Source organism: Cavia porcellus, unplaced genomic scaffold, assembly GCF_034190915.1.
Source record: "Cavia porcellus strain 051 isolate PalLab524CR breed Dunkin Hartley unplaced genomic scaffold, mCavPor4.1 scaffold_8, whole genome shotgun sequence".
Classification (NCBI taxonomy): Eukaryota; Metazoa; Chordata; class Mammalia; order Rodentia; family Caviidae; genus Cavia; species Cavia porcellus.
In genome coordinates, this window is record NW_026947491.1 from 72,424,180 (window position 1) to 72,437,953 (window position 13,774).

General features: G+C 39.9%; 1 protein-coding gene across 2 annotated transcripts in view; it reads right to left on the reverse strand.

Annotated features, from left to right (window-relative positions):
- Lin7a (lin-7 homolog A, crumbs cell polarity complex component) overlaps nucleotides 1-12,609 on the reverse strand; it is a 140,670-nt gene extending 128,061 nt beyond the window's left edge. The window contains exon 1 of one of the 2 annotated variants that reach the window (XM_063255202.1): nucleotides 12,324-12,609. In XM_063255202.1, the coding sequence (XP_063111272.1) occupies nucleotides 12,324-12,405 (82 nt within the window). In that variant the 5' untranslated portion in view covers nucleotides 12,406-12,609. Of the gene's footprint in view, nucleotides 1-11,670; nucleotides 11,691-12,323 lie in introns of those variants that run through there. The other variant, XM_063255203.1, reaches the window with a different exon arrangement.
- Nucleotides 12,610-13,774: the final 1,165 nt, after the last annotated feature.

The following is a 13,774-nucleotide window of genomic DNA, read 5'->3' on the forward strand; positions in this document are numbered from 1 at the left end:
CCTGCTCTCCTGTTGTGTCTCTCACCTTGGAAACTTTCACAAGCACCTCTGCCTCTGTTGCTCCTTACAAGTTCATATCCTCAAGTACTTGCTCTTGACAGCATAGTGATTAAGCCCAAGGCACCAAGAATCCACCTGAGCTCCAGTCTCCTTTATTAGGCTTTTAATGCATCAATTCCCAACTTTTCACAAATAGTAATTTTATCTACATTATCTGTTTAATTATGAGGATTAACGAGATGAAATATGAAAAACTCCAAGCACAGTGTCTTGTGCTCAATGTGTATGAGTTTATAATATTTAAAGTATTTTTTGCATAGATTATCTGCTTAATATATTTCTTCCTTCCTAGACTTCTAATTGTATCCCTATTCCTTCTGACACATAGTAGGTCAGGTCATGGTTGCCTTTCTTTGAACTAAGTGAAACAAAGTTGAATCAAACAAAAGTAATACCACACAAAATGGGTCTCATTATTTCTATAAAAGGATAAAAGAGATTACATGCAGAGAGAGAGTAAGCAATATTCTACACTTCCATAGACAGTAAATGGCAGAATTGCAACCCAAATGTATACCTACCTACATGGGAAGTCTGTGAACTTTTCATTTATTGTGCCAGAGAAAATGCATGCCCCTGGGGAGAAGAGGTTGGGATAACTTATCACTACCAAGCACTTCCTAAGGACATGATGATGCTCTAGATACACACACTCCCACACAAACAGTTATTAACATGTATAGCAACTTTATGAGGTAGATATGATTGTCAATTTCAATGATACATAGAAACACCAAATTCTGAAGAGTATAGTGACAGATCAATGATATGTACACACACAGGAGCCGGTCAAGGCCATGTGCTTAGAAAGAAGCTGGACTTGATATGAGGGGGACCCAGATATATACACACCTGTTACTTCCAACAGCCACCTGTTTGCTATTCGCAGCACCATGTGATGCTTTTCAACTGAAGAGAAGTAAAAGGGGGGGCCTGAAACACTTTGCTGTATTTTCCCCACACAACTAAGTAGTACAATTAAGGTATCTGTTTAGGATTAACTTACATTAAGAAAAACAGACCATGAAACATCTACACAAAACCTAATTCCTGTCCTAAACAGTTAATGAACCTTAGAGTTCATTTAATAACTCATTTTTTCATTCATCTCTCGCCTGTACAATTTCTAAGAATAGGAAGTTTATCGATTCCCAGAAGACACCATTCCTAATTTTGAATAAGATACATGTGCGAACTGTTTTCTCAAATAAAAATCCGTCACTTTATAGCCTCTGCTCAGTTTCTTATTTTTAGGCTCTAAAACTGAGCACTACTTGAAGACAAAGCACTAATTTATTCAGCAAATATTTGAGTGCTTATCTTCAAGGCACTGAGATCAGCAATGGGTATACAAAGATAAATATTTTTTTTAAAAAAACCTTAGCTTTTAGGGTGGCAGCTCTAAGAAAGAAAAATTTCTAACTCCTGTGATAAGTGCTGTAATTGAATCATTAAAAAGTAGATTGAAGCATCAACAAATAGGTGATCTGGGGGAATGGTAGGCTGGCATATTAATTGCATATACAGGAAACTTTGTCTCCACCTTCGGCTAACTCCAAATGCTTTCTGCTTTTGTTGAATCCCAAAGCAAGGATGGTGTCTGTCCCTTCCTATAGCCTGAAGGGAGCAAATATTTTCTGTCTATCCCTGGAAGTGATGTAGGATCCTGTGAGTTGTAAGACTCAAGAGGACGTAGCGATCATTATAGAGAGGTTATTGTGCATCAAACCTTTTGTATCAGTCAGCCTGAGACGTGCACATTAGAGAGGAGAGGTACTTTGGCTCACACGTTGCAGAAGTTCAGTCCATGGATGGTAGGCTCTGACACAGAAGTAGCATGGTGGATGTGCCTACCATGGAGGAAAGCTGCTCCAGACATAATAGCCAGGATGCAGAGAAAAGGAAGGAGCCAGGGAGAGAGATGTGCTCATCAAGGTCAAACCTAAAAGACCCATCCTCACCCAGGCACCACCTCCTAACAGCAAGTCCGGTATAGTGCTCCTTCCTAGGACCCAATCACCTTCCACACATAGGAGAATTTTAGGGGACACTCCAAATTCAAACTATAGCAACTTCATACACATTAATTCATTTAAATAAACAACTCAGTGACTTTAGTGCTATTTTGTCATTTGCCATTTTACAGACAAGAAAACTGAGACTCAGTCTGGGGATATAGCTCAACAGCACAGCTTTGACCTGCCTGGTAAGGTCAAGGTCATGAATTCAAGTTCCAGTAAAAAAAAGAAACAAAAAGAAAATCTTCTATGAATATTCCACAACGGGTCAGCAGAAAAAACTAGGGTTCCATCCAGCACAATAAGATTCCAGAGTACATGTTTTTAAGGTACAATTTGGTTTCTCAAGCAAGACAATACTCCAGAAATGATGCTCCATACAATCGAAACTAGGAGAAAATAGTCCTGAATGTCACTTTACAGTTTTCATTATAGTTTTCTCCAATCATCGTCTCATTTGTAACATTTGCAACAATCTTGTAAAACAAATATTACTACCTAACCACCATTCAATATCCTCCATTCCTCTCCCTTGTTTTCTATGTTCCAACTGCTGAGGCCCATCACTTGAACCCACTAAGGTTGTCACCTGTGCCCTTGCTCGTTCCTTCTCTCAAAATGCTCTTCCGGATACCTGCATGGCAGTCTCTGCTCCAGGGTCATCTCCTCGGAGAGCCCTTCCGGAGTCTCACCATGTAAGAAGTTCTGAGTCCCATTTCCCTAGGTGCTTTTATGCTCTGCACCTCCTGCTCCATGTACTAACAACATCTGTTTACTTATTTAAATGTTTTGTCTGTCTACCCTATCTGGAAAGTTAGCACCTAGAAGGAATGTAATAATTTCTCTTGTATGTTTTGTATCTTCCATCCCACCTGTATTACATATTAGAGATTCAAAAACCTTAATTTTAGGTTTTTATTCCATTATTTTTGTTACTGTTAATTACTTTTTCCATCAGTTTTCTTAATTCAAATATGAGATTGTTATTTAAATACTATTTGGGTGTAGTATTGATTTCAGTAATTTTATCACCCTAGAAAGTTAAGCTACGTCTTCTAATATCTTGAGTTGACAATCTAAAAATGCTAATTTTGACAGTTCTTGTTTCACATTTTATTATTTATTTTTGTCTTATGACATTGGTTAAATTATTTTTATATTTTTCTGGAACTAAAGCAAAAATGCTTCACCTTTAAATGTAACATTTGCCCGTGGGATGCTTTCATATACTAAGGAAGTCCCTTACTTACAGTTTACTAAAAGTTATGTGTTTCAAAATCCAATATTAATATTTCCTTTCACATCATGCCTTCATCAATATATGATGAGATGATATGACTTTTATCGTTTAGTCTGTTAATATAAAGAATTTCGGTAAAATGTGTCCTAATGTTGAACTATCTTACTTCCTTGGAACTCAGTGGTTCTCAACTGACTGGGAAGAATTGGATATTCATCTGCCTTCAATTAGTAAGATGGCGGGATTAGGAGGATTTAGGTTGAAATTTAGTTCCTAGAGTTAAGAATATTAAACCTACATGACAAATCAGTTTAGGGCCCCAATTAGCAATTTTATCTAGTTGAGAAACACTTCAAACTGAATTTCTTAGTTTTTCATCATGTTTAAAAGCATTATTCATATGATTAATGCAACAACATAGAGTGACTTCTAATTTTGACTAATTCTACCTTCATAAAAATAATTAATTCTAGGTTTGTGTTGTATTAGCGTTTTATCACATTATTTGCACTGAACAGTTTTATATTTAATTTTAACATTTTGATGATTTCAGCATATTGCTTATTGTGAATTCTTTAACTAAAATATGTAATATTTTCCACATCAACTACTTTTAAAGTAAATTGTCTCAGTTATCAACAGTGCCATCCATATAAATCTAAGTCATTTTCTAGTATAGTTCTTTCTAATAAATGAAGACTATATTCATTTCCATTGAATTATCTATTTTATTGTAACCTTCCATTCAAACTAGGAATAATTTTAGAATACTGATTTGGTTGGGCAAAATATTTCCTCTTTGTCCTAACTCTATACTACCAGTAAATTTGATTAAGACCTAATCAATTACTCTTACCCAAAATATTGTTAACAATGTTGAACAGGGCAGAGAACCAAACAACTGGTGGCTGTATTTCAACAACTAGAAGTTTACTCATATATCTCTGCATTTTAAATAAAGTGTGGTGTCATCAGTATATGGTATAGCTATAGCACACTTCTAAACGTGGCAAGACTTATAGTGTGAAAAAATTATGGTGAATATTACAATCAGTTTTAAATACTGCAATAAAAGACATATTGCTACTAATCTCCCTCAAACTACTGCCCCTTCTAACCCTCAACACACTTATCCCCTAATTCTTGCTACTTTCATAAGGCATTTTGGAAGACTTCCTTTGTGAATATGCTTAGTTTTGTTGTCCTGGCTGCCCCAATGTCCTGAATTCAAAACATTTACCTTTCTTTCATGGTCATTTTGACTTTGAGGAACAGCCAGCGGTTGCACAATGTCAGATCCCTTGAATTAGGCAGATGATGAAATATTACTGCCATAAACAACTGATCAATGAGATGTGACCAAAAATACTGCCAAAGTTTAATTTTTTAAAAAAAATTGTTATGATAAAAGGTACATTGCCATTAACATTCCTAAAACTACTTAAAATACCCCAGCTCACTTCAAAGTTACTTAGCTCATCATCCCTGGTAATGACTTTTACTCTAGTAAGTCTTCTTTAAATTTACATAGTAATCATATGCTTCAATAATTCCATGTATTCTTTATCCTCTCTCAGATCATCACCCACTTTAGGAAGGACAAATATCCCATTCTTTTAATAATATATTCTTCTGCTAATAAGCAATAACAAATAGATTGGTGGTGGTTTACTTCCAAAATGCTCTCGTTATCTTTTTGCCATTTTGCCAAGGCAGATTGTTTGCCCATTTTTAATTGCTGCTGTTCTTCAATTTTCCTCAAAAGTCACTTTTAATCGTCCCTCAACTATATTCCCAGGTTTTGCATTACTATCAATAGACTCAGTTGTCATTTGGCGCTTTTTTCTACCATCTAATTTGCAAATTTAAGTTTTATGGACATATAGAGATTCTCATTATTCTAGCCATCTATGTAAAGGTAGTTAATTGATAGAAAAAACACTGAAGATCTTACAATGAAATACCACAACTAGTACCAAACTGCCCACATAAACAAAAGAAGCAGAAGCAGGTGGATCTGAAATAACTACAGTGTTTATCGGAGAAGTTACCATTACTTTAAATTAGAAGCTCTGGTTTTGTATTCAAGATAGATATCTGAGTGTTAAGTTCAAATGAACTTCAGCCACACATGACATTTTAAACAGTATTCTTTGGATATATTTACTTTTATTAGCCAAGTCTTCAAATTAAGCTAGCCCATTACTTAATAGAATATAAAATTCTTTATCACCTAGATCAGAAGTAAAGCATTGTTAGAATCAATATGTGGGTTTTTTTTTTAAATAACCACTTGTGGTTTTAAAACATAAATTAGTACAGATTATTTATGTGCACTGCTGTGTGAATGGGTGGAGGAGAGGCGCAATTCTGTATTGTCCCGCCCCGGCCCCTGCATTTAAAAAATGTCTTTTCAGTTGCCTTCTGACGTTAGCTAGTTGGTGCAATTTCTAAATTAAGACAGCAAGATGAAGGTAAACAATGGATACGGGGAAGCAAATATCAACACACAAATATCTCAGATAATTTTTTAGCTTTGGAGAACATTCTACTTGCTCTTGTACATAGGGAGGGATGAAAGAGGTGGGAAGGAAAGAGAGAAATAGAGACAGACAAAGACAAAGTGAAAACCTACGACAACATTCATCTTTACAGTATTTTAGGCTGTATTTTTTTTTTTTTTGGTCCAGTTTAGTCACTTTTTTTCCCTTCATTTATTAAATCATTCAATGAATATGAAGAAATGGCCAACCCTATTCATTGAGCCCCACAGAAACAAATGCAACCTGGCTCTGATTTGGTAGACAGTGGGTCCTAACAGACAGACAGACAGACAGACATCAAGACACAAAGAAAGAACTCTCTTCGATCTCCAAGAGCAACAGTTCTGCACACTTAACACCTCCTGAATACCCCAGGCACCATTTTATTCGGCATTACTCTCTAAGTGCTCCCTTTCCCTTCCTAAATACCCAGGCTTTTGTGATTCCAGAAAAACGCACTGGAAGCAAAAGCATCAATTTTGTAAATGACAGAAACACCAAATACATCTCAGTTCTTAGACTGCTTGATACAGCCAACTAAAAGCTATCCATCGGACACTTTGCTTTTTCTGGAAGTCTTATCGTTAATTATTGGATTTCTTTTATGTTTTAGAACTATATAATAACAATATTTTCAACATAAAACATCTTTCTTGATATTTTATCTTGGCAACATACTGCTATCAAACAAAAATGGAAAGGTAGATAATGGCAAACTTTCAATTCCTGAGGAGTGTTTTGTATAGTGTGAAACGAAAACTCGGTATTGATTCGTAAAACAAAAAAAAAGTTCAATAAAAGTTTATTGGAGCCTCCAGAAAAGATGAGAAGTCAGCAAGCAGTTAATGTTTCTGTTCTAAAACATAGTTGCTTGCTAATAAGAGAAAGCTGTAGTACAAGAAATATAATGTATCATCAGTCTCTCTCTTTTTCTTCCCCAATCAAAACCACTGGGGCATACGTCTTCAAAAACAACATTTAAAATTTTAATTTTTATTTTCCTCCTTCCTTATCTTTTTCCATGTCAAAAAAAATTAATGAAGAGTAAGAGAAGGGGCAAGCCCCTTTGCACTGTGGGCAAAAGCAATTTTCAGGCAAATACAGATTTTATAAAAGAACTAAGAATGCAGTTGATTAAAAAAGCTATAGGCTGCCCAAGGCTTGAATTGGAAGATATATGAAGTAATAAGCTCTGCATGCCTTGAAAAGTGAAAAGAAAAAGAGAAAAATTTTAATGTATCACAAATTCTGTAAAAACTGTGGCACCCAAGGGATTCTCATTGGCATTCAATTTTTGTTCTCATGTTTCTTTTTTTTTTTTTTTTTCTTTTTTTCAGTAAGGTTGAAATCTACAAAATAAAAGCTAGTGGTTTTATCTCAGAATATTTAAAAGTCAAACATTTGATTTTATTTAAAGAGTAGGCACACTGATTATTTTAATCAATATTGTAAATTAAAATTTAAAGATGCTAAGAAATAAAGATTTCCATTTATACTTTGGCAAGTCCAAGTGAATTTAACTCACATAAGAGGTAGATGTCAATACCTGAGTTTTATCTTATACATGTGCTTGAATGTAGGTTGTGAGCTACTGATCATGTCATCAGATATCAATTTAAATGACATAATTTTAATTAATCTTTAAAAAATGATTTTAAGTGCTAATTTTTTCTTTGATGAGTTGGTTTTGTTTTAATCTACTGTAAGCCATGATGTTTTGGGGGATTTTTTTTTTTGGCCTTTTTCTTTTTTATGGGTACCAGGGATCCGAACTCACAACTGCCCTGCTTGCAAGGCAGGCGCTCAGCCCCATAAGCCATGATGTTTTAAAAAGCGATTTGTTTTAAATTTAAAAGGGCAAGCAAAAATTAAATTTTGAAGAATTCTGGTTTTCTTTCTGACCTTGAAATGGAAAACGAAGGAGAGTTGGAACCACTATATGTAAGAAAGTGCCTAAAATGAAGCAGTCTTTCACAAAGCTAAGTATATCTCTGTACTTTAAAATGAAGGGATTAAGTATCATGGATTGTACTCCGCTTTGCCTTAAATTTGGGTGAAGGTCACTTCTGGTTTTAGAGATTAAAATCGGGCCACCCAATCACTAGTGTCGGGGAGAGCTGCTACGATCATTTTAAAGTCTAGAAGAGAAGCATTCCACGCTAATCTCCTTAACAGCATCTTCACTTTGCCACAAGGCCAAATTATATGTGCTACTTTCTGTACCACTAACATAAAATGTTAGGCTGAAAATGAATGTCTCATATTATGACCACTTGGATTCAACATGCAGATTTATGCATAGTGACATGTAAATTATAGTGCTCAGTATATCTTTGAAAATCTAATTATAATATATGCTGTTTCGGCCTAGCAATAAAAAGAAATGGAATAAAAAGAAAAGAAATGCTCTGTAGATTTCCATGGCATACTTAACCAAATTTCTACCCCAGGATGTTACTAAGAATGTAATTATTTCTTGTTAGTTTTAATTTTTGATCATTTTCTTGGTTATAGTTAACCAGCTGTTAGCCAAGCTGTAAATGGGGAGCTGTTTTTATGTAAGCTCTTCACTCCGAATGTTTTCCTAAGGGTTTTGTCAATATGATAAGTCAAAACTAAGCTTACATTTTGCTTTCTTAAGAAGCCTTCCTTGACCAACATGAACTAAACAGATCCCATTATTCTTTATCCCAGTAACATTTTTATTTTCCCCAGAGCACTCCATACTCTCAGCTAACCTGCAATCCTAATGATGAGTCACATCCTTAGGCCCTGGGTTACTTGACTGCATCCATTTCATCCCTGTCACTCTTTCCTCTGCTCAATGCCCCACACTGGTTTCCTTATCTTTCCAGGATGCCCACAAGAATTCCTCCTCCCGATTACATTTCCTCAAACATATGCAAGGTTTACTCCCTCACTTCTTTGTAGAGATCTTCTTAGTACTTATAGTCATAGATGTTTGTGTTCATTGCATGACTTTTATTAGCATGTAAAACGCCTTTAGGTTTTACCAGTTTTGTCATTATTACTGTTGCAGTGTTTAAAATGTTTGGCATAATTATTCGACAAATTAACTAGTGAGTGTCTGATTATCTGTCTTCTCCACTAGTCTCTTATGATGCACAAAAACAGAAATTTTGTTTCCAGTATTCTCATAACATCTTGAATAGCATAGATAAGAAATGAATGGAAGGAATGGATGAATGAATTGTTGCTTGCATATGGAGGGTTTTTCTGTTTGTTTTGTTCTGTCTTGTGTTTTGAGTCTTCTCTCCCATCTAGGACCTAGTCACCACGAAAATCAGAATTATATTTGCTCAAACCCTATGTATACTAATGCCATAGGAGGGTCTGATGTTTATTAGGTATTCAGTAAATAAGCGAAGAACATCAAAAACTGGGACTGGAATGAAGGAGAACTTGGACAGACCCGAAGGTCTCCGCAGGGTTAGTCCAATGTGTTCATGGCAGATGGACAACAGTGTAGGATACACACAGAGCCATGAAAACTCTCTGCCATCCTGCTCTATTTTGGGGCCCAATCTGGATCTTGAGAAGTCCTGCTTCCAGAGAAGACCCATGCAAGATGCAGACTTCCGAATATCTTTTAGTTTATAACTTCTGAATTTAAGGCGGAGTAAATATTAATTTCAACCCACAGCTTGATTTGTTAGCTTAAAATCTTGCCCTGAAGATTCAAGATGAATAAATTCACTGTGCCAAAGGGCCATGGGTATGAAGAATTAGATTTTAACATGAAACACCCACTGAGAAAACATCTCTTTTCATTTGTCTTTTATGTTTTCTATTTGTAAAATACAGCTACTAGGAAAGAAGGAGCAGTTCTAAAATTATGGATTATGAGTTGCCATGATGCTCTGGGAAAGCTTTGTCAGGCATCTTCTTTTCTTCCTCTCCTCTTCCCACCTGCTACTTTCCTTGATTACAAATCACAGCTTTGGTGAGCTACTGTTGCTGAAGAAATTTCTTTATGGGCACAAGGGAAAGAAAGGTTGAGAACCACTGGCTATTCTACCATCTTATCTTTTCCAATGCCAATATGTTGTAACACTACAAACCATACTCCAGTTCACTATTAAGTATCCATATTTTAGTAGCACTTAAGTTCTTGCTGTCTTTAGTTTACTTACACTAACTTACATTAATTTTCTATCTCGAGTCAGAGTTAATGGCAGGCACTGAGAATTCAAAGATGAATTCAGAAATGGTCTCTTTCCTCAAAGATCTCCACACACTGGGAAGACAAATGCAACCCAGGGTGATGAAAACCTGTGGTAGGACTGAAGCACTGGGCAAATTTAGAACACATCAAAGGCTGCCACCAAAGCAGTCTGGGAGAGGAGTGATATGTAAAACCTCGCAGTAGGCGACTAAACACCGACTAAACACCGAGTCCTAACTTTGATTAGTTCAATTACAGATTGCTAAAGCTACACCAGGTCAGAATAATGCAAGCTCCTGATGTGGCACAGAGAGAAAGGAAGGTCCAAAGAGGTTAACTGACATCCTACGTGAGTACCAGACACATCCAACTACCTCTTTCCACAGACAATTTTTAAAGAAAAAACTTTAGAATTCATTTCATCAGTGGAATGAAATTAATCAACAAATCATACAAATGCATTAATCTTAAGATATAAATAAATATCTATTGACTTCATGTGGGGCAGTGATGCCAAAACCCCCTCATCCCTAGGTTAGAGGATGTGAGGTGCTGCTGAATTCACTCAGATCCCCACACAGTGGAAACCTAACCCAGCTTGTTTCCTGAGCCCCTGCACACACCTATTCACGTTAAGAAGGGCATGCACAGTTCAGATGTGAACGAAAACAAACTTTAAAAATAAATCTTTGCCTGTCGGGTTAGTACCTCCTCTTAGAAACTAAGGCATGCCAAGTTAAGGTGAAAATTTATTATTATTAGCAGTAGTGGTGGTGGTGGTGGTAGGGTATAAAATTCAGTTATGCAGTCTCAGAATTTTTGCTGCTAACACAATTGTTTTACTTGGGATGTTTAATGACGGTGATTTAGTGACAGGACAATACAATAGCACATCACATTACAATAGGAATACCTGGGACATCCACAGTTTCTAATAGCTTACCATCTGTTTGGCTCTCACTGGCAATGGATTTGTCCTGCTTAATGCAGATGATGGTATTGGGGAGTGAAATCAGATTATATGATGAATTTCTGAGTTCTTTGACTACTGTTATGCATCCACTAGCTTGTAAATCAAGATTTTCCAACATAAAACCAATTACTTTTAATTTTTCAACTCTCACTCCAACTAAGGTTGCTATGGACAGGCACATCTGGCGCCAACAGATTGAGTGTAAGTCGAGCTAGCTCTCTCCCTATTAGAAACCTTACATTCAATTTCACTGTACTCATCTTGCTCAGTGCACTCAGCTCAAAAAAAAATTATATATATATATATATATATAACAAGGTCTCAATCATTTTCCTCTGAGCACATCATTTCCAAATGGCCGCCCCAGGTCCTAAGTCCGGCCATGCAGACAGGCGCTAGCGGATGCCCTTTCTCTGCGGAGCCCTGGGACTCGGACGCCTTCCCAACTGGACGTCGGAAGCCAGAAAGAAACTCAAACGCTGAGGGAAAGGTACAGCCCCGCACGGGCTGCACCTGGGAGGTCCTGAGCGCTGCAGAGCACCCTGGCCCGGGCTTGAGGAGGTCCCAGGGGGACAGCAAACCGTGTCCCCATTCAAGTCAGAGGGCAGGACGCAGAGGGTCGAGGGGCAGAAGTTAAACTGTAACCCAACCTGCGCTTTGTCCTCGCGCCTTCCGCAGTCGGGTGGCACCTAGCTGCGGCGGGAGAAACTGAGAATTGCCACCAGCCGGGAGCCACAGGCGGGCGAGCAGAGCGACCCCGCAGCCGTGAGAAGCAAAGCCGGGGAGAGGAGGGCTCGGCTTCCGCGATGCGGCGCTTCCCACCCGGGCGCGGCGGCCGGGGCTCCGCGCTGCCCTTCGGCTGCCCGGCGCCCAGCGCCCCGCGCCCCGCACCCCGGGGGCGCCCTCCCCGACCCGCAGCCCGGCCGTCCCTCGCCCTCGGCGCCGGGACAAACTTCCCCTCCGGCCCGGGCCGCGCAGGTCGGCCGGCGGCTCCCGCGCCCGCTCCTCCGTCTCCGGCCCGCCGCTTGCTCGGTGCCCCGCTCCAGCCCGCGGCTCCCTCCGCTCCCACAAAGCCGGCGGCCGGAGCACCGGGAGCCGGCCCGGCGCCGGGAGAGGCGGCCGGGGCTCCGGAGCCGCAGCGCGGACGAGGCGGGCGGAGCGCGGGGAGAAAGTGTCCTGCTCCGGACGCGAACGCCCGCCCGCCCGCCGCGCCCCGCGCCCGAGCGCGCCCTGCCGTCCCGGGGGGAGTTGGCGGGGCGCGGGCCGAGCCGGGGCTCCGCGGCCGCGGCGAGCGCTCCCTCACCTCTGTCCAGAGTGAGCGGCTGGACCACAGTCAGCGTCGCCATGTCTGCCGCGGGAGCCGAAGTGACGCTCGGCCTCAGCATCAGCCGCCGCTGGTGGTGAGAAAAAGAGGAGGAGACTGGGGGCGGGGCGGAGGGGGAGGCGGAGAGGCGGGCGGGGGCGAGGGCGGGGGAGGCGAGGCGAGCCGAGGCGGCTCGGGCGGTGGGAGCCAGATGGAGACGCCACTGCTCCGCCGCGACCGATCCGCAGGCGCGCGCGGCCGAGCAGGTACCCAGACGGACTCCGCGGCCGGCTCCGGAGCGGAGGCCCGCGCCCTGGAACTTCGCTGCGCCGCCGGGAGCGCGGGCTGGCTGGCGGAGGCTGGCGCGCTGCTTTCGGCAACTTTGCACTCAGATAAAATGCTCAGAGCATGCAGGTCAGGGAGAGAAGCGATGGGGGAGGAAAGAGTTGGGGGTGTTTCTTTTTTTTTTCCAGATAAAGAGAAATCTGCAATCCAATAATACCATCTCCTTAAGTGTAAGAATTGTTGAGATTTACAAGTAGTGGCTGTTAATTTCTGTTAAAGAGCTTTGGAATGTTAGCCTGCAACAGTATTCAACATAACGGACTTACCGCTAGAGTGCCATCAGGAAATGTCTGTCCCTTTAGAACTGGGGTATAGGATGTAGTACTCCCTACAAAAGCATTAAAATCGCTTCCACTTTGAAAAACGGTGCCACTTTGGCACCGTTTCATGTTGGTTTATAGCCAAAGATCTTTTAGAGGTACCGCTATTAACATAAGTCAGAAACAGGTAGGGTTACCACTGCCAGGCCCTAAACTCAGGGTTCAGTTTAGTCCCTTTGACTTGTGAGCTAGTGAGGGATTATTAAAAGACTGACTTTAGAGTCAGTTGATCAAAATTTCATTATTGGAGCCTTCCAATACTGACTGTGACCTTTTGCCCCAACAAAAACGCTGCTGTCATTCTCTTGAAACATTAAGGATTCACTTCCTCATCAAGAAGCTCAGAGAAACCTTCAATGGGCGTAAGGACGAAGTCTGTGCCTGTCGGATTGGAATGACAGAGATGAGTCCAATTCCTGCCCTGTGACAGAGCTGAATTGCTCTGGCTAGCAATAAATTATTAAAAGCACACATTCACAACGAAATATTTATATGTATTTGATGCTGTGTTCTTCTATTACAACCTGGGTGATTTCTAAATATCCTTTCCATCTTATTTACAGAGGAGAAAAAACAACATTTCAGTTATAATTGTGGAAGTCAAAGATGATTGGCTACAATACATTTATAGACTCTAAAGATGCACCTAAAATTATAGCTCAATATGACTTTCTTTTCATCAAGTGTCTTAAAATGACTGTTATCCTGAAATGAGGAGTCTTGATTATGTGGTTGGCCAGTTAGATACTGATTCTCAGTTTCCTCATCTGTCAAACAAGAGAAATA